The sequence below is a fragment of the Palaemon carinicauda genome, chromosome 31, assembly GCF_036898095.1.
Source record: "Palaemon carinicauda isolate YSFRI2023 chromosome 31, ASM3689809v2, whole genome shotgun sequence".
Lineage (NCBI taxonomy): Eukaryota > Metazoa > Arthropoda > Malacostraca > Decapoda > Palaemonidae > Palaemon > Palaemon carinicauda.
In genome coordinates this window covers 79086139-79109899 of record NC_090755.1, presented here as the reverse complement: position 1 = coordinate 79109899, position 23761 = coordinate 79086139, and the positions used below count along the sequence as shown (strand labels likewise).

At 42.3% G+C, this 23761-nt stretch overlaps 1 protein-coding gene across 1 annotated transcript in view; it reads right to left on the bottom strand.

Annotated features, from left to right (window-relative positions):
• Positions 1-23761, bottom strand: part of LOC137624557 (uncharacterized) — a 45864-nt gene that overhangs the window by 8876 nt on the left and 13227 nt on the right. Inside the window, 2 exon segments of the mRNA XM_068355458.1 lie at positions 14077-14230; positions 18803-19027. Coding sequence (XP_068211559.1) covers positions 14077-14230; positions 18803-19027 — 379 coding nt within the window.

The following is a 23761-nucleotide window of genomic DNA, read 5'->3' as shown; positions in this document are numbered from 1 at the left end:
TCTCCAATAGGTTGCGTCCATTATACTCTGCAGAGATCTATTTTGTTTAAAGGCCACTGAAGTTGCGACAGCTCTAACTTCATGTGTCCTTACCTTCAGCAAAGCATGGTCTTCCTCATTCAGATGGGAATGAGCTTCTCGTATCAACAGTCTGATATAATAGGAAACTGCATTCTTTGACATAGGTAAAGAAGGTTTCTTAATAGCACACCATAAAGCTTCTGACTGTCCTTGTAAAGGTTTAGTTCGTCTTAAATAGAACTTAAGAGCTCTAACAGGGCATAAGACTCTTTCTAGTTCATTTCCAACCAAATTAGAAAGGCTTGGAATATCGAACGATTTCGGCCAAGGACGAGAAGGTAGTTCGTTTTTGGCTAGAAAACCAAGCTGTAAAGAACATGTAGCCGTTTCAGATGAAAATCCGATGTTCCTGCTGAAGGCGTGTATCTCACTGACTCTTTTAGCTGTTGCTAAGCAGACGAGGAAAAGAGTCTTTAAAGTGAGATCTTTAAAGGAGGCTGATTGTAGTGGCTCGAACCTTTCTGACATAAGGAATCTTAGTACCACGTCTAAATTCCAACCTGGTGTGGCCAAACGACGCTCCTTCGAGGTCTCAAAAGACTTAAGGAGGTCCTGTAGATCTTTGTTATTAGAAAGATCTAAGCCTCTGTGACGGAAGACTGCTGCCAACATGCTTCTGTAACCTTTGATCGTGGGAGCTGAAAGAGATCTTTCCTTCCTCAGGTATAATAGGAAGTCAGCTATTTGGGTTACAGAGGTACTGGTTGAGGATACTGATACCGACTTGCACCAGCTTCGGAAGACTTCCCACTTCGACTGGTAGACTCTAAGAGTGGATGTCCTCCTTGCTCTAGCAATCGCCCTGGCTGCCTCCTTCGAAAAGCCTCTAGCTCTCGAGAGTCTTTCGATAGTCTGAAGGCAGTCAGACGAAGAGCGTGGAGGCTTGGGTGTACCTTCTTTATGTGTGGCTGACGTAGAAGGTCCACTCTTAGAGGAAGTGTTCTGGGAACGTCCACCAGCCATTGAAGTACCTCGGTGAACCATTCTCTCGCGGGCCAGAGGGGAGCAACTAACATCAACCTTGTCCCTTCGTGAGAGGCAAACTTCTGCAGTACCTTGTTGACAATCTTGAACGGGGGGAATGCATAAAGGTCTAGATGGGACCAATCCAGTAGAAAAGCATCTATATGAACTGCTGCTGGGTCCGGGATTGGCGAGCAATAATTTGGGAGCCTCTTGGTCATCGAGGTTGCAAAGAGATCTATGGTAGGTTGGCCCCATGTGGCCCATAGTCTCTTGCACACATTCTTGTGTAGGGTCCATTCTGTTGGGATGATTTGACCCTTCCGACTGAGGCAGTCCGCCATGACATTCATGTTGCCTTGAATGAACCTCGTTACTAGAGACAGGTTTAGATCTCTTGACCAGGTGAGGAGGTCCCTTGCGATCTCGTACAACGTCATAGAATGGGTCCCTCCTTGCTTGGAGATGTACGCCAAGGCCGTGGTGTTGTCTGAGTTCACCTCCACCACCTTGCCTAGAAGGAGAGACTTGAAGCTTTTCAAGGCCAGATGAACTGCCAGTAGCTCCTTGCAGTTGATATGTAACGCTCTTTGATTCGAGTTCCAAGTTCCCGAGCATTCCCGACCGTCTAATGTCGCACCCCAGCCCGTGTCCGATGCGTCCGAGAAGAGAACGTGGTTGGGGGTCTGAACAGCCAGGGGCAGACCCTCTCTGAGGTAGATGTTGTCCTTCCACCAAGTCAGTGATGACTTCATCTTCTCGGAAATGGGGATCGAGACTGCTTCTAGCATCTTGTCCTTTCTCCAGTGAACAGCTAGGTGAAATTGAAGGGGACGGAGGTGCAGTCTCCCTAACGCAATGAACTGGTCCAGGGATGAAAGCGTCCCTATCAGACTCATCCACTGTCTGACTGAACATCGGTCCTTCTTTAGCATGTTCTGGATGCATCCTTGGGCTTGACTTGTTCTGGGGGCCGACGGAAAAGCCCGAAAAGCTTGACTGTGAATCTCCATCCCTAAGTACACTATAGTTTGGGATGGGACCAGTTGGGACTTTTCCATATTGACCAGGAGACCCAATTCCTTGGTCAGATCTAGAGTCCACTTTAGATTCTCCAGACAGCGACGACTGGAAGAAGCTCTTAGAAGCCAGTCGTCCAAATAGAGGGAGGCTCTGATGTCCGCTAAATGCAGGAATTTGGCAATATTCCTCATCAGTTTTGTAAAGACAAGAGGCGCCGTGCTTAGGCCAAAGCACAGGGCTTGAAATTGGTAGACAACCTTCCCGTAAACGAACCTTAGAAAAGGTTGGGAATCTGGGTGGATGGGGACGTGAAAGTAAGCGTCCTTTAGGTCTAAAGAGACCATCCAGTCTTCCTTCCTGACCGCTGCTAGAACAGACTTTGTCGTCTCCATGGCGAACGTCTGCTTTGTGACAGACATTCAGAGCACTGACGTCTAGCACCGGTCTCTACCCTCCTGTCTTCTTTACCACTAAGAAGAGACGGTTGTAGAAGCCCAGGGATTGATGGTCCCGGACTTTGACTACCGCTCCCTTTTCTAGTAAGAGAGACACCTCTTGCTTCAAAGCTAGTCTCTTGTCCTCCTCTCTGTACCTGGGAGAGAGGTCGATGGGAGACGTTGCTAGAGGGGGCTTGCGCATACACGGGATCTTGTACCCTTCTCTGAGCAACTTCACAGATTGTGCATCTGCGCCCCTGTTCTCCCAGGACTGCCAGTAGTTCTTGAATCTGGCTCCCACTGCTGTCTGAAGAAGGTGGCAGTCAGACTCTGCCTTTAAAGGACTTGGTACCTTTCTTCTTAATCCCACGTCTCCCTTCGGCACGAGCACCTCCTCTGCTGGAGGCTCTGCCACGAAAGGGCGGAATAAATCTGGACGCTGGAGTGTCCATCCTGGGTCTAGACACGGTAGGCAAAGGTGTGGCTTTGCGGGCAGATGACGCAACCAGGTCATGCGTGTCTTTTTGAATCAAGGAGGCAGCAATCTCCTTGATCAACTCCTCTGGGAAAAGGGACTTTGAGAGAGGAGCAAACATAAGTTCCGATCTCTGACATTGTGTTACTCCAGCTGACAAGAAGGAGCAAAGGTTTTCCCGTTTCTTGAGGACCCCGGAAACGAACGAAGCCGCAAGCTCACTGGAACCGTCCCGTATGGCCTTGTCCATGCAGGACATAATGAGCATGGAAGTTTCCTTGTCAGAAGGGGAGGTCTTCCTGCTCAACGCTCCCAAACACCAATCCAAAAAGTTAAAAACCTCGAAGGCTCTGAACCCTCCTTTCATCAGATGGTCTAAGTCTGAAGGAGTCCAACAAATCTTGGAGCGTCTCATGGCTAGCCTGCGGGGAGAGTCTACTAGACTTGAGAAGTCGCCCTGGGCAGAGGCAGGAACTCCCAAGCCGAGAAATTCTCCCGTGGCATACCAGACGCTCGATCTGGAAGCGAGTTTTGCAGGGGGAAACAAGAATGCTGTCTTCCCAAGGTGCTTTTTGGACTGCATCCAATCTCCCAACACTCTTAAAGCTCTCTTAGACGAGCAGGCGAGGACGAGCTTCGTAAAGGCAGGCGTGGATGACTGCGTGCCTAAAGCGAACTGAGATGGAGGAGAGCGTGGGGCTGCAGAAACAAACTGATCAGGATACATCTCCTTGAACAGTGCAAGAACTTTCCTAAAGTCCAAGGAGGGAGGCGTGGTCTTGGGTTCGTCGATGTCCGTATGCGGGTCGTCAAAGTGTGCAGCGTCGTCATCATCAGAGAGTCCATCGTCTGAATACTGAGGAGGAAGCGGCAAAGGAGTAGGAATTGGCTGGTCAGCTGAGTCCGGCAGCACGGGTGCATGCGTGACTGCACTGGACGCAACGTCATGGAACTGTTGGCCAGTCTGTGAGCTGGCAACAACCATAGCAGCGCGGGGGCGCCAAGCGTCTACTCCTGACTGTCTAGTCTGCTGTGGGCGAGTAGCGGTAACCACACTGGGTTGCGGAGGTTGACGCACCGCGTCAAAACAAAACAACTTAGGTTGTTGTTGTAACTCGCGAACGTCAACGGAGGGTTCCGTGCGTCGCTGAACGTCAACATGCGGCTGGCAGGGTACACTGCGCATGGGTGGCGGGACTCTCACAGCTGGAGTGCGGGAGAAGGTAGCCTCAGCGTCCACTGGACGCACAACCGTGGTTGGTTGTAGGCTAACGGGTGGTGCAGCGTCAACCTTCTCCGCACGAAAGTCCTGCATTAATGACGTTAACTGCGTCTGCATGGTCTGCAGCAAAGACCACTTAGGGTCTACAGTAGCAGGTGCGGCAACAGACGGTGTTACTGCCTGTTGCGGTACCGCTTTGCCTCTCTTAGGGGTTGTGCAGTCATCGGAAGACTGCAGCGAGTCCGAACTGACCCAGTGGCTACAGCTGGGCCGTTGGACTTGCGCGGAAGGGACCGACTTGCATTTAAGAGGCCGTGAGACCTTGGTCCATTGTTTCTTCCGAGAAACATCTTCCGCAGACGAAGAATAAATGGGCTCTCTCGTCTTCTTGTGGGTGGGGCGATCTTGGTAAGATACGTCCGAAACCACGGAGGGAACGTCTGTCCGCTGATTAAAGCCTGTCGAACCCTTTGGTCGTACGACATTGCTTCTCCCCTGGGCTTGGGAGCTTGCAAGAGGTCCCGGACTGGGAGGACGACAGGCACGAACAGACGCACCCTCAAGCGCAACACTAACACTTTCCACAACACTACCACTCACTTTGTCACTACCCACTGCACTCTTACCCTTCAACTCCTTGACGTCTGCCATGAGTTGGTTACGGTCACTCGCCAATGACTCGACTCTCTCACCCAGAGCCTGGATGGCACGCATCATATCTGCCATCGAAGGTTGTTGAGTGCTAGAAGGGGGATCAGGAGCAACCACTACAGGGGAAGGAATAGGTTGTGGGGCATGAGGAGAGGAAATATCAACGGAGCGAGATGAACTTCTCCTGACTCTATCTCTCTCTAGCCGACGTGAATATTTCAGGAATTCGAGAAAATCGAATTCCGAAAGCCCAACGCATTCCTCACATCGATCTTCCAATTGACAGGTTTTATCCCGACAATTGGAACAAACGGTGTGCGGATCGATAGAGCCCTTCGGAAGACGCCTTGAACAGTCCCTAGCACTACACTTTCTGTATTTAGGGACTTGAGAAGGGTCAGCCATCTTGAATTAGTCAAAGGGGAATTCAAAATCTATCCAAGTCGTCAACAAATAATCCAAAAATCAATAAAAGAATGCAAGGATGTATTGAAGATAACCTCTGCAAAGCGAAAGCTAATAACTAGAAATGTGTACTTCAACAAAATCTGTGAAAACCAATCCAGTAAGCAACAGCGAATTTAGTAGGTCTTGCCGGTGGCACGACAGAGAGAAAATTGGTTCTTTGTTTACATGGAGTACTAAGTACCTGCTCGACAGATGGCGCTGATGATGTACACCCCCTCCTGCATAGCGATCGCTGGCGTATTTTGACCGTAGAGTTTTTCTGTCGGGCAGCAGAGCTGCAGCTTATATAATCACCGGCTAAGTTTAATATTGAAAATAAATACAATACATGGCACAGGATGATTACCACAGACAAGATGAAGCCTGTCCTTTAAAGAAGCTGCAGATTCTTTGGAGTCTAAGTGGGAATAACCCCCAACTTTGTGAGATCTACATTGGGCTGATACCTCCACTTCCTCAAAGGTCAAAGCTAATGCTCTGAAATGTCTCAGGATGTTAGGGGGAGACTGTTGTGACACCTCTTTCTTAGTTCTGCAAGTGCTAAGGAAAAGACGCTGACACTCTGGAATATATATCAGATCCTTCCAAAAGCTATAACTGGAGAACCCCTAGACAGAAGATAGGTTACCTTCCCTGGTAGTCTATAGGGTAGTTTTCTAGAAGTGCTGACATATTAGGAATCATTCCGCAAGCGACCATTGGTTGATCAGCTGGCAAAAGTAGACTTCTAAGAGAGCCCATGAATGTTGGTCGAGTCTCGAACTGTTGGTCGTACAACAAGAAGGATGGTTTCTGATGATTTCCATATGGCAAGAAACCTCCTTGCTACACAAGGCTATAAGGACCCCTCCCAGCTTAAACTTGCCACTGGTAACTGAATCTGTCAGCTAGTACATTTCTTTCCAAAAATGTATCTGGCTGACAGTTCTATGATGTTGGTACATGCACCACCAAAATGTGCATCTGCATTGTCAACTTATAACAGCAAAAGGAGGGATTGAATGAGATCGTGCCCCCTTGCTTGCGGTTGTTGGGCTACTAATGTATTGTTATTACGTGACAGAATGCCTCCTCAATCGCTCTTACAATGCTTATAGTTAGAATTCTGCTTGCATTTCCAGGAGATTGATGTGCAAAAATTCACTGCCACACACCTTAGGTGACCACACAGATCAGGTGCAAGCCCATCACTCTTTCAATGCACTGAGGACAATTGAATGTCTAGAAATTAAGAGTTGTGTGGGACTCTCCTTGTGAGGTTTCCTCATGCAGCCACAAGTAAGATCTGCCTATGCCTCCTGTCTCACTGGAACAAGATGAATTGGGGGACCCCCTAAGTCTGACCAGCAATCCTTGAAATCGCTAAAAGAATTTCTGGTGAAGGCTCAAGTGTGGACCGAGCTACTCTGATGAGGAAGGTGGATAAGAGACACAGCCAGCATTGTTGAGCTTAGTTCAATAACGCTACCATTCTGCGAGATGAAGGAGAAGGGGGCAAGGGTTCAGAACACAACAAGCACCCATCTTGGGAGACAATCACTACTGAGAACTAAGCCCTGTTCTCTATCAGCTCACTCAAAGACAAGACAGGCATTCCCCTCCTTGGCAGTAAAATAGAGGAAATACCGACATCAACTTCCCCCTCTACCTTCCTTCTCCCCAACTTCTTGACCTAACTAGGATGGGGGGGGGGGGGCTCGAAAGAGTGAGTTATGTATGCATAGAATCACTTCAGAGGAAGAAGTCGTAGGTAGTCCTGATCGGGAACTAAAGAAGGTAGCAGCCTCCTTATCCTTGATTCCGCAGGAATAGTTGCACAAGAAGGTTAGCTGTAGACGTCTTCAAAAAGCCAGGAGATCCTTAAAAGAGACTATGTGATGGATCAGGGAGTTCTGACAAGCAGTCCTTCTATTTACCATTGCCTGAACGAAACTCCTCGGAATGAGAGACATGGCACCCAGCACCGATGAAAATGGGGCGTTAGAGCTATCACTGGAACCGACCTGTTTGTAGAGTCAGGAAACCAAGCATACCTCCTCTTCAAAATCTAGTAAGCCCACTGGAGTGCTGACTGGTGTGTCAAGCAAGTCACTACCCTCCCACTAGACAGCACAAGTCTCCTGTACTTTTCTGAAAACACATGGGTCAAAACACATTAACTTGTGAAGTATATCCTGTGTCAAGCTAGAAAACAGCTTGGATGGTAGCTATGGCAGAAGATTCATTGTAGCAGAATGCAGAGTAAACCTCAAACAATTGAATCTAAATTACTGACAAAGAGGCTCTTCAGTACAAACTTTCTCCCTGCTTTAACTTTACAACTGGACTCTTGAACAGAAAGGTCATTTAAACTAAATAAGATTCTTAAACCTAATCTATCTATGTACTCATAACGTGGCCCTTCCCTGAATTTTAGGAGGTGGCCAACATCCAAAAAGAACACACACAAATGAAGCTTCAAATGCTGACTCCCCTACTGCTGATACCTCAGCAACCATCACTCCCTCCTCATTTCTATTCCTAACACACGATTTTGCCTCTCTCACATCTATCTTCCTGTCACCTACAACTTTCTTCACTCCATCTCACCACCAAACCTTGGCCTTCCTCTTGCACACCTCCCATCAACTCTTGCATTCATCACCTTAAGCACACAACTATTTTCCATCTTCTCTACATCGTCAAACCAACTAACCACACTCATATCCAATCTGGCTGCTATTAATTCCTCACACCCATTCTCACTCTTACTACTTCATTCCTAATCCTATCCAATTGATATACACCAGAGCTTAGACACTTCATCTTGAACACATTTAATTTCTGTCTCTCCGTCACTTTAATTCCCAACAACTTTGGTCCATACATCACGATTGATAAAATCACTTACATACAGAATTCTCTTTACAGTCATCCCTAACCCTTTATTCTTTACCATTCTTTTCAGTGCCTCCAATAATTTACATCCTTCATTCACTCTCTAACGTATATCTGCTTCCACTCCACCATTTGCAACAACAACAAAACCCAAGTACTTAAACTGATCTACTTCCTCAAGTAACTCTCCATTAAACATGACATTCAATCTAGCACCACCGTCCCTTCTTGTGCACCTTATAACCCTACTCTTACAGACATAACTCTTAACTTCCTTGTCTCACACATCCTTCCAAACACTGTCCTTAATCGATACAGCTTCTCCTCCGAGTCTGCAACCAATACAGTATCAACTGCAAACAACTGATTCACCTCCCATTCTTGATAACTCTCATCTATTAGTTTCAATCCTCGAACAAGCACTCGAACATTCACCTCTCTTATAGCTCCAACAACAAGCAAACTAAACAACCATGGCGACATCACACATTCCACTCACTAATTCCCTATCCTAACACATGCTTTACTGCCTATGTACTGTATAAACTCTTCACTGCTTGCAACAATCTTCCACTAATACATTATAACCTTATCTCATTCCACATCGCTTCTCTATCAACTCTATTATAAGCTTTCTCCAGATCCATAAATGCAAAATATACCTCCTTCAACTTCTTCTAAATATTTCTTGCATATCTGCCTAACTATAAAAATCCGATCCATACATCTCCTACCCCTTCTAAAGCCCTCCTGCACTTTTAAGACTCCATCCTCCATTTTATTCTTAATCCTATTAACACACTACATATATTTTTCCAATCACACAACACACTAATACCCCTAGAATTGCAACACTCCAGCAGACCTCCCTTACTTTTGCATAACAGAACAATACACACACATATCCAGTCCAATGGCACTGCTGACAACATACAACATATATCAAACAGTCTCGCCAATCATTTCAGGACTGTTATACCCCTTGCCTTTAACATCTCAGCCCTCACGCCACCCATAGCAGGTGCTTTTCCTGCTCTTATTACCTCCGCCAACGAAGTTGGAGGGAGGTTATGTTTTTACCCGTTTGTATGTTTGATTTTCTGGCCACAATTTTAATTGTAGAGTAATGAAACTTGCAGGGATTAACTGTTATGTAAAAAGATGGAAATGATTAAATTTTGGAATGTCAAGGTCACGGTCAAGCAAAATGTCCAATTCACGTAACCAGCCATTAAGTTTGGACATCGTTGTCACAGACACTTCAAACTTGGTTCATATTTGAGTGTATGAAAATCCACGTCAATGAAGACGTGTTTTGGTCGAAAGTCAAGGTCGAGTCCAAAGTCAAAGTCAAGCAGAAGGTCAAATTCAGGTCAGCAACCATACTGCCACAATTTTAATCATAATGTAATGAAACTTGCAGGGATTTTAAACGTATGTAAAGAGCTAGAAATTATTAAATTTTGAAAGGTCAAAGATCAAGGTCACAGACAAGCAAAACGTTCATATCACGTAATCAGCCATAAGTTTGGACATCCTTGTCACAGAGACTTTGAACTTGGTTCATATTTGAGTGTATGAAAATCAACGTCAATGAGAAATAGGTTACCGTGGCGGAGGTCTACACTCTATTGAGTGCCCCTCTAGTTTCATCTAGTGCTCTTTTCACTTCCTCTTTTGTAATCTCTCTCTTATTCTCATTTCCCATCACTGGCATCTAAACACCGTGAACAGCAATTATATTTCTCTCCCTATCATCTTCAATATCCAGTAACCTTTCAAAATATTCAGCCAACATTTACTATAACTAATGAAAAATTTTAAAAATCACAACTGATGTTCAGCAGGCCAACAAGTTTAATTTCATAATTTATACTCTATATGACTTTTCTACATAACATTGTTACTGATTTTAGTATACTTAATAATTTCTTTATGTCTCTTTTATAGTTTATCCATTACCTCTCTATTTCCTTTTGCACTGGACTGTTTTCCCTGTTGGAGCCCTTAGGATTGTAAAATTCTGCTTTTCCAATTAAAGTTATAGCTTGGCTAGTAATAAACTAAATACAAGTACTGTAATAAAGGAAAAATATAAAATATTTTTAAGATAAACATTAAAATAGATGTCATAAATAAACTACAGAACAAGACTTATGCCAACCTGCTCAACAGGAAAGAATTTACAAAAAGATTGAACTTCTGCAGCTCCACCAATTCCTCCACCAGATTATGAAGATTATTCCATAATCTGTCACGAATAAAACTCCTAGAATACTACTGTATGTCATATTGTGTCTTATAAAGGAGAAGACATGAATCATAAAATTGAATGCTACCTAGTACTATGTACAGGATGGTACAGTCTGGGGAGATCTAAATTATGGAAAATCTTATGCAACAGGCATAAAGAACTAACTGAACGGTGGTGCCAGAAATTAATATCAAGATCAGGATTAAGGAATTTGATAAATTGTAAGTTTCTATCCAGCTAATTAAGATGAAAGCCAGCAGCTGAAGACCAGACAAGATAACAATATTCTAAATATGTTAGAATGAAAAAGTTCTTCAGGAAAGACTGATTGTTGAAAATCTTAAATGACTTTCTCAATTAGACATTTTTTTATGCAATTGAAGAAATAGACTGAATGTGTTTTTGAAAAGTAAATTTGCAATCAAGAATCATACCTACAATTTCAAACAGACTGAATATGTTTCTGAACAGTAAATATGCAATCAAGAATCATCCCTAGTATCTCAAATGAGTTTTCTGGGCTCAACCTGTGTCACTCCGTGAAATGCCCCTTAAAGCACCATTTCAAAGGTATAAATACTGCTTAATATACCAGAGAAAAAAGTTTCATGGAATGCTAGGAATATATCCAGCTCGCTCACCCCTAAAGGGTGTCGGTATTAAAACTGGGGCGAGTGATACCACTACCAGAGATCCCTTTCCAGTTACATTTTCTCCCTCCTCAAAATCCCCCGTTACTACGAGGTGTCGTTCACTACAGCTACCCCCCCCCCCCCCAACCACCACCACTACCTAACCTTCTCCCATCATTCCTTGTTAGCACCTGTGAATGTTTGGACGTGTTTTTCGTAGCTCTGTGTTATTTTGTGCTTTGAAGATGTCAGGCATTTTGGAGATCCATGCTCCCAAATTGAGTATTATATTTGTCTGCTTGGGATTTCTAGGTAGCGACACACGTTCATTCAATAACCTTGTTGGGTTTTATCTCAGCCGCTTTGTTGACGCTCCCTACGGGTGTGTATGCGGTCTTTTGGTGTCGCTTCCTCGGGATCTCTTTGTTTTGTAAGACTTTCTATTAGCTCCGTATACTAATTGTAGTCTTATTTTTGTGTTATGGACATCTAATTCAATGTTTTTGGCATGATTTTAACTTTTATTTTGGCTATTTGGGCAGTGTTAGTTAGCGGCTTCGGTTGGTAGCCTTTTATGCGTGAATTCATGGTTTTTTGAGTTTTTAACGGAGAATCGGAATCCCTTTTATATAGCTAAAGACATTATCAATGTAAAGATCTGGATGTTGAGGAGCAAATGTCCTCAACCTTTATAAACATACTTCAAGTTTTGTTAGGGTTTAATCTCATGCCCATAATTTACACAACGCACTTTAGATTGGATGAGGTGAAAAATAAAGGCAAACTTTAATCATTTCATCTCATATCTGTAAAAGAAGATTACAGTACTTCTAAATTATGAAACCATCTGTGTAAGACTATAGGCTAGGTTTTGGCTATGTAAGGGTGTTATTACAAATTTTGTTTTAATGTATGCTTAGTAATTGAAAATAAACTCAATTCTATATCGTTTTTCCTTACATATGACGCCAAAAGAGAAATACTTTTGCATGTTTATGTTTCATCGCCATTCAAAATAAAAAAACTAACGAAGTCATGCATTTACAGATCGGAGTGATAACCGACGATAGATACTAATAGCTTCTAGTGAACTGTGTTAGTAATTATAAGATGGTTTGAATAAGTTTGAAAAATACATTCCTAATATTTCTTATTTGTGTGCATATCCTTGATAGTGATATCTTGAATCAACCGACGATATAATTTGCTGACGACGTTTACATTTTCTTACCTTATTCAATGCATTTTATAATAAATATTGTACAAATAATTCATTATAGACTACCATAGTTTGCAAAGTTTACTGAAAGCTATTTGTAGCATTAGTTATCAATTGGATGTGTACATGAGTTTGTCTGTTGTGTTTGGTGATGGAAGTAGCGAAACAATGGTTATCCTTTTGGCTATTGTATGTAGGAAACATGAAATAGAAATGGATTTGTTATGATTATTTTGAATTTCTAAGATACAAAAGTAAAAAGAAATTTTTTTTTTTAAATACAGTAACATCATCTTTACATACAGCAAGGCACGACAGGTATTGCTCATTTAATGATGGTTTGCTTAACGAAAACAGTAGTGACGGCTGTTTTTGAGTGGTCCGATATTCATTCAAGAAAAACTATCTAAGTTAAGACATGTGGAGTGCAGTGTCAGAACAGTCATGAGTGCATCTATATTCAGTTGTACACGATGCCAACCAAAGCAAGCGAAAATGAGAAATTTAGTTAGAAATCGACACATACAGCTTAATGTTAAAAAGTGCAAGTCACAACTTGAAATTTTTTATTAGAAATCAACCAATAATACTGTCCAGTATAGTACTTAAAATGTGAAATTTAGGTTCCGAAATTGCCCAATACAGAGTGATTCTAAAATGCGCAAGTCAAAATGTGAAAACTACCTTATAGATCAACATTGTACTTTACCATAATAAAAATCGCCAAAGAACACAACTCATAACATGAAACCTATGTTAGAATCCTCCAAATAATACTTCATGAGTTAGGAAGTTATATCAATGATACCCTGTACTCTGTTAATTATAAGAGAGCACAGTCTCGATACAATAATCACCTCAAGATCAGCTGACAAGACCAATATAAAAACATTCGGTAATTGTTGTTGTTAAAATACACCTTAAATTGATAACAGAAAAGTACAAAAATTATTAAATGAAGCTCAGTAATATTGGAAATCCAGGATCATTTGAGACTTCTTTCAGTGCATATACGTTATGGTATTGGCTAAAACTAGTGATCAGCTGACAAAACAGAATGTCAGGCCTTCTCCATCACGAGGCTCAATACTACGCAGTACTCTAGAAGTTTTATTCCAGCTGTTACCAAGTTGTGGAATGATCTTCCTAATCGGGTGGTTGAATCAGTAGAACTTCAAAAGTTCAAAGTTGGAGCAAATGCTTTTTTGTTGACCAGGCAGACATGAGTCTTTTTATAGTTTATTTATGACATATTTGTTTTTGATGTTGTTAATAGTTTATATATGACATGTCTGTTTTGACTTTGTTATTTATTTTAGAATGATTTATTGTTAATTTGTTCTCTTCATTTATTTATTTCCTTATTTCCTTTCCTCACTGGGCTATTTTTCCCTGTTGGAGCCCCTGGGCTTATAGCATCTTGCTTTTCCAACTAGGGTTGTAGCTTGGATAGTAATAATAATAATAATATTCTAAGCCCAGCTTCCTATCGAACATAGATTTAAATAAAGTATAAATTTATTCTTTGTGTAGCATTTAATTGAGACTTTTCTAGGAAACAAAGTTGACTGATCAACCCAGTTAAACATAAAAAAATGAATATCACTTATTCAATCAATATATTTCTTTATAAACTTTAGTTTCATGTCTAAACAGGCAAAGGGAAAATCCGATATTAAAATTTATCCTGGTGACAACAGATCTCATTCCTCACTCAAGAAGTAAGGTGAAGAGGCAGAGCCATCACTACATTACCATACGAGAATTTCCTTACCTTTCAAATCGGAGCCTTCTCCTGTTGCACTAATTTCTACCTCATCTTCTCTTTCTTGTGGCCACTTATCTTTTAAAATTCTTTCCACTGCCAATTCCAAAGCCTGTTGTTGGGAAAGCTTAGCCTTTCTTCTGGCTTCATCCGTCTCAAAAATCTGTTTTAATAGAAAATTTATCCTTCCAAAGTATTTCTTAATGTAACAAGTAAGTAAGTTTGATTTATAAATAGAACTTTCTACAACATTTAAAAACATAATTTTTCATATCACTCTTTCTCTACATTGTAATTTACCACAATTTGTTATCACCAGAGCAAAATAAATATACACTATACAATACAGTTCATCTAAATAGCCAAGGAATAAAAAAAAACAGTAAAAATAATAACATACAAGATATGCAAAAAGCACAATAAAAAAATGAAGTAAATCTTAAAAAGTAATTTGTTTTTTTCCTAGCTATCAAACCTGAGTACTTTACCATAGGCAATGTCTTCAACAGAACTAGAATGGCCCTTACATTTGTTAATGACAGGTGGTGTGTGCAGGCAAGTGTCCTCCCCTACCCATCTATCAAAGAAACTCCACTTTTTATCTTTGGCTAAGGACTCAGAGGGATGGTTGAGGTGGAAAGCTTAACTCTAAAGGACTCGGGTTTGTACAGCTAGGAAAATTACAAATTACTTTTAAAGTTTGTTGTCTATTCATACGCATATACGAGCCTTTCATCCCTTTAAAAGAGGGAGACTTTTACTGGTGGGTGGGAATTCCCCATAAAACCAAACTGGTTGCTTCTTTTTCTTCCATGGAAATGTCTGTACAGGAGATGACTCCAGCAACCCCTTATCTATCTACCATAGAGATGAATAGGCTGATAGGCCCTAGCCTATAAAAGAAGATAGGTACGGGGTCAGAGGAGGAATCCCTTCCCCCGATTTGGAGAAAAGTCTGAAAAGATATACCTGGTGTTGACATATAATGCACCATCCTCCCCATTATCAAGGGAGGAAGGGGGGAGATACTTCGCTAGATTCTAAAAAATGGAGCTCAGAAGAGTAGGTTACCAGCATAAAATCAGATCCAGCAAGTAAATGGTACATCTGCTTCCTCCCCAAAAGAGGGGAAGGAAAAAGGAAAGAGAAGAGCCAGTCATTCTACCTTCCATTATAGACTTAAATATACAAGTTACAATAGACAAGATGTTTCATGTCCCGTGTGGGAGCTGGGCTGGCTATACAATTACTTGAAAAGCCCCCACAGGACCAAGAACAAAAGTGTCAAGGCCCTTGTGGATATAATCACGTGGTAAAAATTCATGAAGGTTGTTTGGCGTTTTCGAACCCCAGCCTTCAACACCCGGCCGACTGAAAGATTCTTCTTGAAAGTTAGGGTGGGGCCAATACCTCAACTTTGTGAGCTCTGGTCCTATCTTGTACCTTCTCAAAATTAAACAAAGCTGAAAGTCTACACACGAAACTCTACTAACAAGGCATCTGCCGAACAGAGATTGGAATATGGTTTGGACTTGAGTAGCCATTTGTTAGATCATGTTTGTATTGACAAATAGGAGATATCCCTAAAAGTGTGACATCGCAGAACTTGTAATTCACCTACTGATGTCCTCGGTCGTTTATGGATGTGTCTTCCAGCTTCGAACAAGGCCTCAGAGGAAGTTAAGTCCAGCAAGTTGTCTAACCTGAATCAAGTTTTCTGAGACTCTAAATTGACATAAGGAAAGAGAAGCTTGAAATGATGTCTTCTCTACCATAGTCTGGATTGCCTGGAGGACTGCCGAAATCGATAACTCCCGATACCGCGCTTGCCGAAACTGAGGGATGAAAAGGGGACAAGAGTGAGAGAACCACATCTACTCCATTCAACTTTGCTATCTCTTTTCTTCCGCTGAGATATTGGTAACCTCCCACCAAAGATATCACTGGAGGACTGTTCCCCCAACTCCATTTTCACGGATCGTTACCCTCAATAGAGATACAAAACCATGAACAGCAAGGAGGTGCCCGAAGGCTGCAGGCAGCACTTTCATGTACAAAAAGCCTTTGCTGGGAGAAGGAGGGTCTTTCGTGAGGCTTAGAAGCCTACCTTGAAAGATGAATAAATTTCCTAACTGTGTCTGGCAAAGAACAGACAAGAGATAAAAGGCATCAACAGGGGTTATCCCGAATCTCCCGTAGCTTCCAGTAGCCTTTGACACTTTGGGGGAATACTGCCTCCACATCATGTGTTCGATTTGTCATTAAAAATCTGCAGGAGTTGAGGCTCTGCTTAACCTAAATCAAGAAGATGACGGTTTCCAGGATGTAATCTGATGGGAAACAAAGGCGAGCATGTATGACCATGGGTCAACAGTAGACCGATGATTATAATTGATGACAACCGCATCTGGTGTTCCTAGGCAGTCACCCATTCAAGTTATAACCAGACCTAAGTAGCTTATCCTCGCCGACTGGATGAAAAGAGGTGACATAGCTACGCTATGTCCTTCTATGCTCAAGCCATCTGCCAAAGATAACAGGATGAGAGCATGACCCATGTTGATGCCCGAGACAATTATCGTACCTTCAGTCTCCTCCTGCCAATAGGACGAATCGAACGAGATTGGCTAAGTCTGCATTCCTTCCCTTAAGGGACAATCCTTCTAGGCAGAAAGCAAAAGATTTAGAGGAAACCAAATCACCGTTCATGTAGCCAAAACAATTCTTCCTAGGAACTTATCTTTACCGGTGCCGCAGTGAACAAAGTCGAGAGACACTACTCCTCGAAGAGGAGAGCGTGAACTTGGTGAAGACATCCTTTGAAGGGAGTTGACTCGAGGAGATTCCAAAGGGTCCAGGAAGTATCCCTGGGAAGGATAGAAACTAAAACACAGCCCTTTGGTCTGACCAGTAGTGCTTCGGGATCTACTGCTTTAAATCCGCCATGCCAGAACACCCATCTGAAAATAGAAAAATTCCCCTCGGGAGGAAGCCTCTTTCATATCACAAAGACCTCCTATTTCAAGGTTTGTAAATGGTTAAAGGTAATCCTCTCTCCTCTCTTCAGAGGAGACCGAAAGGAAAGGGAGAGAAAGGGATAGGCAACGAGGTCGCAAGCAATCTGAAAGGCCCTTAGGGAAATGAGAACTTGTCTTCTCTAAAACTACTTCCCTTGAAGGATAACTAAGAGCAAAAGAGGAATGAATGCCAGTCCCAGAGATCGCAAGAGAGGGATGTAACCTAAAAACATCAACACACACGTGTCACCAAAACATCGTTAACTGCTGTCAATTATTTTGCAGGAAGGGCACAAGAAGAGAAGATCACTTCATTCCATAATTCACAAAAATATAAACATGATGGAAAAGAGAAAAGAAAAATTAAAAATTCCAAGTTCCAGCCAGCGAGAAAGCCTATTCTTAATGATACCCGCTAGCGCCAGGTAAATACCGGCCGGCCAGTTGTTACACCTCCTTAAATGTTTCAACTCCAGTATTCCAGTTTCTGTAGTTCTACCTCCTATAGCAACGGACAATGATTATGTCCAGGAAAAAAAAAATGGAATTTTGCATGTACAACTTTTAAAGCATAAAATTTTGCTTTCATAATGTTTTTAAATGAAAAGAATCGATTAAGAAACAAAATAGTAGGAGTTTAAAGTAACCTCAAATTAACATAGTTTTAACAGGGCTGAGTTGCACCATGTAAGATACAGTATTTTGACCCTCAAAAGCAACGGTGAATAAGAATTTTATCCTCCAAAAAGAAAAAAATTACATTGAAATTACAAGAAAGGAACATCTATAGTAAGAATCAAGAAATAATTTTAAAATTTGCACTATAATGCCAAAGAATTTCTTTTTATAAGCACAGAGATCAGTACTGGTAAATAAAAACTTCAAATATAAATTAAAAATATACCAACAGATGAATGAAAGTTTCTCTCAATTACGTTTGAAATCAGGCTCCCATCAGAAAAAATACCGAATGTACAATGAAAATATTAAATGAGGTAAAAGGCTATTAATACAATTACTGAACTCAAAATATAACCACCACAACACTACAGTAACTGACAACTAATAGAAAAAATGATAAAATAATGAGACTGCATGCAGGAATTACAATAAGTTAACCATACAGGAACAAAGAAAAAATTATCAAAATGTGAAAAATTAATGACTCCAATGGTAGAGCAATGCAACACTGATAAGACAACTACTAACTTGAGACCAATACAAAACATGTTAGGTGTTAGTGAGGAATTGAAAATATTGCCCCCCCCCCACCTGGAGGGCAGAACTCGCCTGTCTAAAATTATTCCTTAATTCTTCTTATAAAGTTTTAGGCTATTTTGTCCTTCACAAAAATTGGATGTAATAACAGGCAACAGTACAGCACTGGTTTGTAATTTTGTACTACAGTATCTTAGACTGATTTCTTCCATGAAGCAAGATTGATTTTAGTACTGTACTGACAGACACTGGGTTTACTAACGTCTATTGAAAATCAGTTAAAACTATGCTTGAAGAAATTGCATTGTTATTCAAGAGCTTTACTTACTATAGTCTGGATAACTAAGATAAAATAATTCTGAAGTCACAATGAGAATGAACATTATATTTGATTTATGAAGTCAATTAAAAAGACAATGAAAATGAGAAAAAAGATAATGGAAGAAAACCAAATATATTAATAAAGTAGCTGTATTTAGCCAAAGTTTTTTGGTACTTACACTATGGTCATCTCCTTTTAAAAATCCAGATAAATAATGATCACGTTGCGCTTGATCGAGTTGTTCCAGCATGCTACGATACTTCTGGCGCAGGCGTTCCTTGTACAAAGCCGTTTTACCTCGCTCTTCTCGTTTTTTCACGGTAACCCCCTCTTTGTTCACTTCATCTTTCCTTGCAGCTCTCATTGCATTTTCTTCTATCTCAGCTAATTGGTGTGCACTAGGCTGAAAAAAAAATCCCAACTTCGTCAACAGGTTTATTATTATGATCATTACTAGCCAAGCTACAACCCTAGTTGGAAAAGCAAGATGCTATAACCCCAAGGGCTCCAACAGGGAAAAATAGCCCACTGAGGAAAGGAAATAAATAAATGAGAATCAATTAACAATATATCATTCTAAAAATAGTAACAGCGTCAAAACAGATATGTCCTATATAAACTATTAACGTCAAAAACAGATATGATATTTTCATAGTAAAATAAATTTTTGAACATACTTACCCGCTGGTTATATAAGAATGGCTGGCGTCAGGAACGCTAGCCATTCTTATATAACCAGCGGGTAAGTTTTATGTTTAAAAATGTCATATATAAACAATAAAAAGACTCTTGTCAGCCTGGAAGAATAGCAGAATCTAATACATTGGCCTACAGTAATGATTTCATATACTTTATACAACAATTTTTAAAATAAAAAATACAATAAGACCTTACTAAGACTAAAGCCTCTCCAATTAGGTGAAAAATCAGACTTGCAGCAAATTTACAGAAAATGTGTGGCTATAAATGAATGCAGAAAGAGAAAGGGAGCATCATATCAAAACCTTAGGCAAAAATTCACACAGATTCAAGTAAAGTATTGAATAATAAGCTTCTAAAATATTTAGGTACGTAAACACTCAAAGGTATACAAAAATAAAAAAACAGTTGCTGAGAATAAACTGAAATTATACATGATTTTTATTACATATTCATGTCACACAGCTATTCAATGGAATTTTTCAACTAAAATTAGCTAACATTGGTTACTGGCAAACATTGAAAGTGACAGTTTGTTATTATATAAGACATTTGCGATGTTTTTTCTATGAAATGTTTTGAAAAAGTTATGCAATTTTATTTGCAGTACCACTCATATTCGTTTTTGTACCATACAAATTGGTGGACATACTTGATTACACAATAAGGGTAAAGCAAGATCTGTTGAAAATGAACAATAAAATATGACAAACTTATAACAGAGTTTGGATTTTTCCTAACATACCAACCCGAATTCTTTACTATAGGAGATATTCTAGCGCGAGCTGGAAAATACGGCAGAAAAACCTTAACAAGGTCGTTAACGACCGGACAGGTAATTACCCACCTGACAGTGGTGGGGGACCGCCAGTCGGTAGCTGCTGTTTACCTTCAATCGGATTCTAGTTAGGACTATCCTAGGGGGGCAGTGATGGAGGGAAGATTTGTGTAAAGAATTCGGGTTTGTATGTTAGGAAAAATACAAACTCTGTTATAAGTTTGTCATTTGTTCCTACACTAAATACAAACCCTCATTCTTTACAATAGGAGACTTAGTCTTGAGGCCAGGGTGGCCAAGGAGTTCCCTATCTTTAGGGAAGATAGTCCTCAGACTAGACTCTTTTGAAGCAACAATCTTCCATATCTTCTTTCTTTGTAGATCCCCAGAATCTCATTACGACTGAAGGTTTGCAACTTCATGGAAACAAATGTTTCAGGATGAAGTGGGTCAGGAACATTCGACTCGGACCCCTTCAAACTTAGGATTCCCCCGACCTTGCCAAGGGGAAACCTCGTGACCACGAGTATAACTTATACTCTGTGAGAGGAATCAGGTGAGTATCATACCTTATTTCCATTGGCGAGTCCAGCTGAAACTGGATACAGGCAAGGATCCCCAGATGTGGGGGAGAAGGAGACGAAGAAGATCGATGGATGTCCTTCTTAGAACCTAGTGTAACCCAGAATCCTCAACCAATGGTTACTGTCCCCTGAAAGGGCGTAAGGTAGTAACGACTGGACTGCATCCTGTGTTACCTATTGAGAGTGGAAATTCTCAAAATCTCCCATCGGTAGACGAAGGATTATGAGCCTAGTCACCAAGCCCGGTGCGAAGTTGCGAGACACTCGCCCCCCCCCCATCTCTTAGAATGGGGGACGTAAGACAGACCATGTAGCTCACTGACCCTTTTAGCGGAGGACAGAGGTACAAGGAAGACGGTCTTAAGGTTCAGAGAGTAGTCTGAGGCCCTTAAGGGCACATAGGGCAGACCCTTCAGCGAACGTAAGACACGTCTCAAGGAGATGGTCTAATCTCAAGTGGGGGGCAAGATCACTACAACACCGAAACAACCAAGGTGATGTCTACTGAGGCGGAGAGGTCAACCCCTTCTCTGTCTACAGATGAGGCTCAAGGCTACGCGATAGCCCTAAATCGCCGAGACTGAGAGAAGCTTTCCTCACTGAGGTACAAAAGGAAGTCTGGGAACTACTGATCCTTCCTTTTGAGGATCCAATTGCTTCACATTGTCGCTGTTGTAGCGGTTAAGAAGTCCATTGTCTTAGCCCCAGCAGTTAGGACTTCTTGTAGGGTCTGCCTAGAGTTTTGGTTTGACAAGCCCTCGTGGCTCGCAAGGTAGCCGACTGTATCAGACCACGTGTCAAGCCAGAAGGGACATTGAAGTTGCTTCCCTTGCCGAGGCTTCTGTGACTGAGAAGAGCCTGGAAGAGTTGAGTGTCTCTTCGAGGATTAGTCTGGCGTGAGCCTCGCCGTGAGGGGATCTAAGATCAGAGGAGATGGTTGACGTCTCTGAGCTCGGAGAACAGACCGGGTTTAAAGGTCGCTCAAGAAAGGCAGAGGCGAGGGACAGTGACCTTGCACTAGCCGTTAGGACAATGTCCTAGAGACTGACCATATATGGTCAACGACCAAGCCTCCTCTCCATCCCAGTTAGGAGGGAAGGCTAGGCAGTGGCTGCTGAAGACTCAGCAAATAGATCTAAAGGCTCCCCCCAACCTTAGCATACAAGGATGGTAAGGTTGTAGGCACTGAAGGTTCTAACGAGTCTGGGCGGGACTCGAACCCCAGACTGTCATACATAGCCTGTCTAAGGCTGGAGAGTCAAAGGGTCGAGGAGACAGATACAAATCGCCGAGGCATGAGATATAACACATAGTTCTTAGAGTCCTTAAATAGGAGGCTTCCAAGTCCCTCGACGGCAGCACTCACGAGGAATCCTCAGGCTGCGATAATTCCTTGCGTGTTATTACAGGAAAAAGTGGAGACGCGAGTAGCAGACAAACCTTATAACTTACCCCTCGTATCTTTCTTATCGAAAGGGGAAGAAAGGTAGAAGTCGGAGTGTCTGCAGGTAATGGCGAAGACTGCTGACGGTTGTCGGAAGGCTCTGTCATAAGAGAGAACTCTTAATGACGATGATCGCGTGCATAGCTTTAATTGCGCGCGTGCACAGACACACTGTGCTAATTGTTACGAGAGCCCGACTACGTACTCCGCATAACTGAAACTCGAAGGTTCCAAGTCGTGTGAACTCGAAAGTCCAACGCGACAGAGGCCCGAAGGACTCCTAAGGTCATGAGAACCCGTAGGATAAACATGACGAAAGTTTAAAGGCTCCCGATCACGCACGGCGAAAGGGTGATCGTCACGAGACCCCGAGGGGTGAACGTGAGGGGAACCAGTAGGATCAAAAAGACGTCTCCAAACAGTACGAGGGGGAGAACGTCAGGGATGAAAATAACTTCTCCGCAGGGTAGATATGTTCTTCCGAAGGAGAATGTCGCTTAATACAAGGCTCTCGCTCCGCCCCTGGAGGAGAACCAAAAAGCGTAAGAGGGAGGAGCGTAGATCAGTAAACTCCGACAAGTTTCTTCTCGTGATTGGTAGGAAGGTTCTCTCTAAGGAGATCGCCTAAAACAATCTTTCTCCCTGCCCTATGGGGGAAAAGTGTAGGCGTATTAACTTTTCTCTCTCAACGAGGGAAAAGTCTTCCCGAAGGAAGGATTGCCAAAGGCAAGATTTCTCCCCTCTCTGCGGGAAAAAGCCTAGGTTTAACAATTTCTCTCTCGCGAACGAGGGAGAAGTCCTCCCGAAGATGAACATCGCCTAAGGCAAACTTTCTCCCAGATCTATGGGAAAAAAGCATAGGCGTAATAATTTCTCTCTCGCTGACGAGAGAGAAGTTCTCGCGAAGGAGGACGTCGCTAAAGACAAGTTTTCTCCTAGTTCTAGGGAAAAAACATAGGCGTAAAAATCTCCCTCTCGTGAACGAGAAAGGAGTCCTCCCGAAGGGGGACTTGGCCTAAGACAAGCTTTCCCCCAGTTCTATGGGAAGAAAGGGAAGGCGTAATAATCTCTCTCTCTCGCGAACCAGAGAGAAGTTCTCCCGAAGGAGAACCTTGCCTAAGACAAGCTTTCTCCCAGTTCTATGGGAAAAAAGCGAAGGCGTAATAATCTCTCTCGAACTTCTGAGGGAGGGCATCGCCTAGGGCAAGTTTTCTCCCAGTTTTACGGAAAAAACGTAGGCGTAAAAATCTCCTCTCGTGAACGAGAGAGAAGTCCTCCCGATGAAGGACATCGCCTGAGCCAAGCATACTCCCAGGGAGAAGTTCCCCCCGAAGGAGGCATAAGCCGTAGACTTGCTTTCCCCAGCTCCTGGGGAGAAAGCACAGTCTTCGGGGACGAGATAGCAGAGGTAAAACTCATTGAGCTGTTCGCAACTCCTTACGAAGGAGGGAAGGTTGCTGACTGTCTGAAGTGGAGAAGCTTTCCCTCGGAAGGGGGATGGATCTTTCACGCAGTCCAATTCCGAGGAAGGTTATCACTCCCTCGTAAGGGAAGGATCTCTAATACCTAGAGGCGAACCTCCTGTCAGCAATCTAAGTTTCCCAATAAGTTAATCAAGTTGCAGGTTGACAA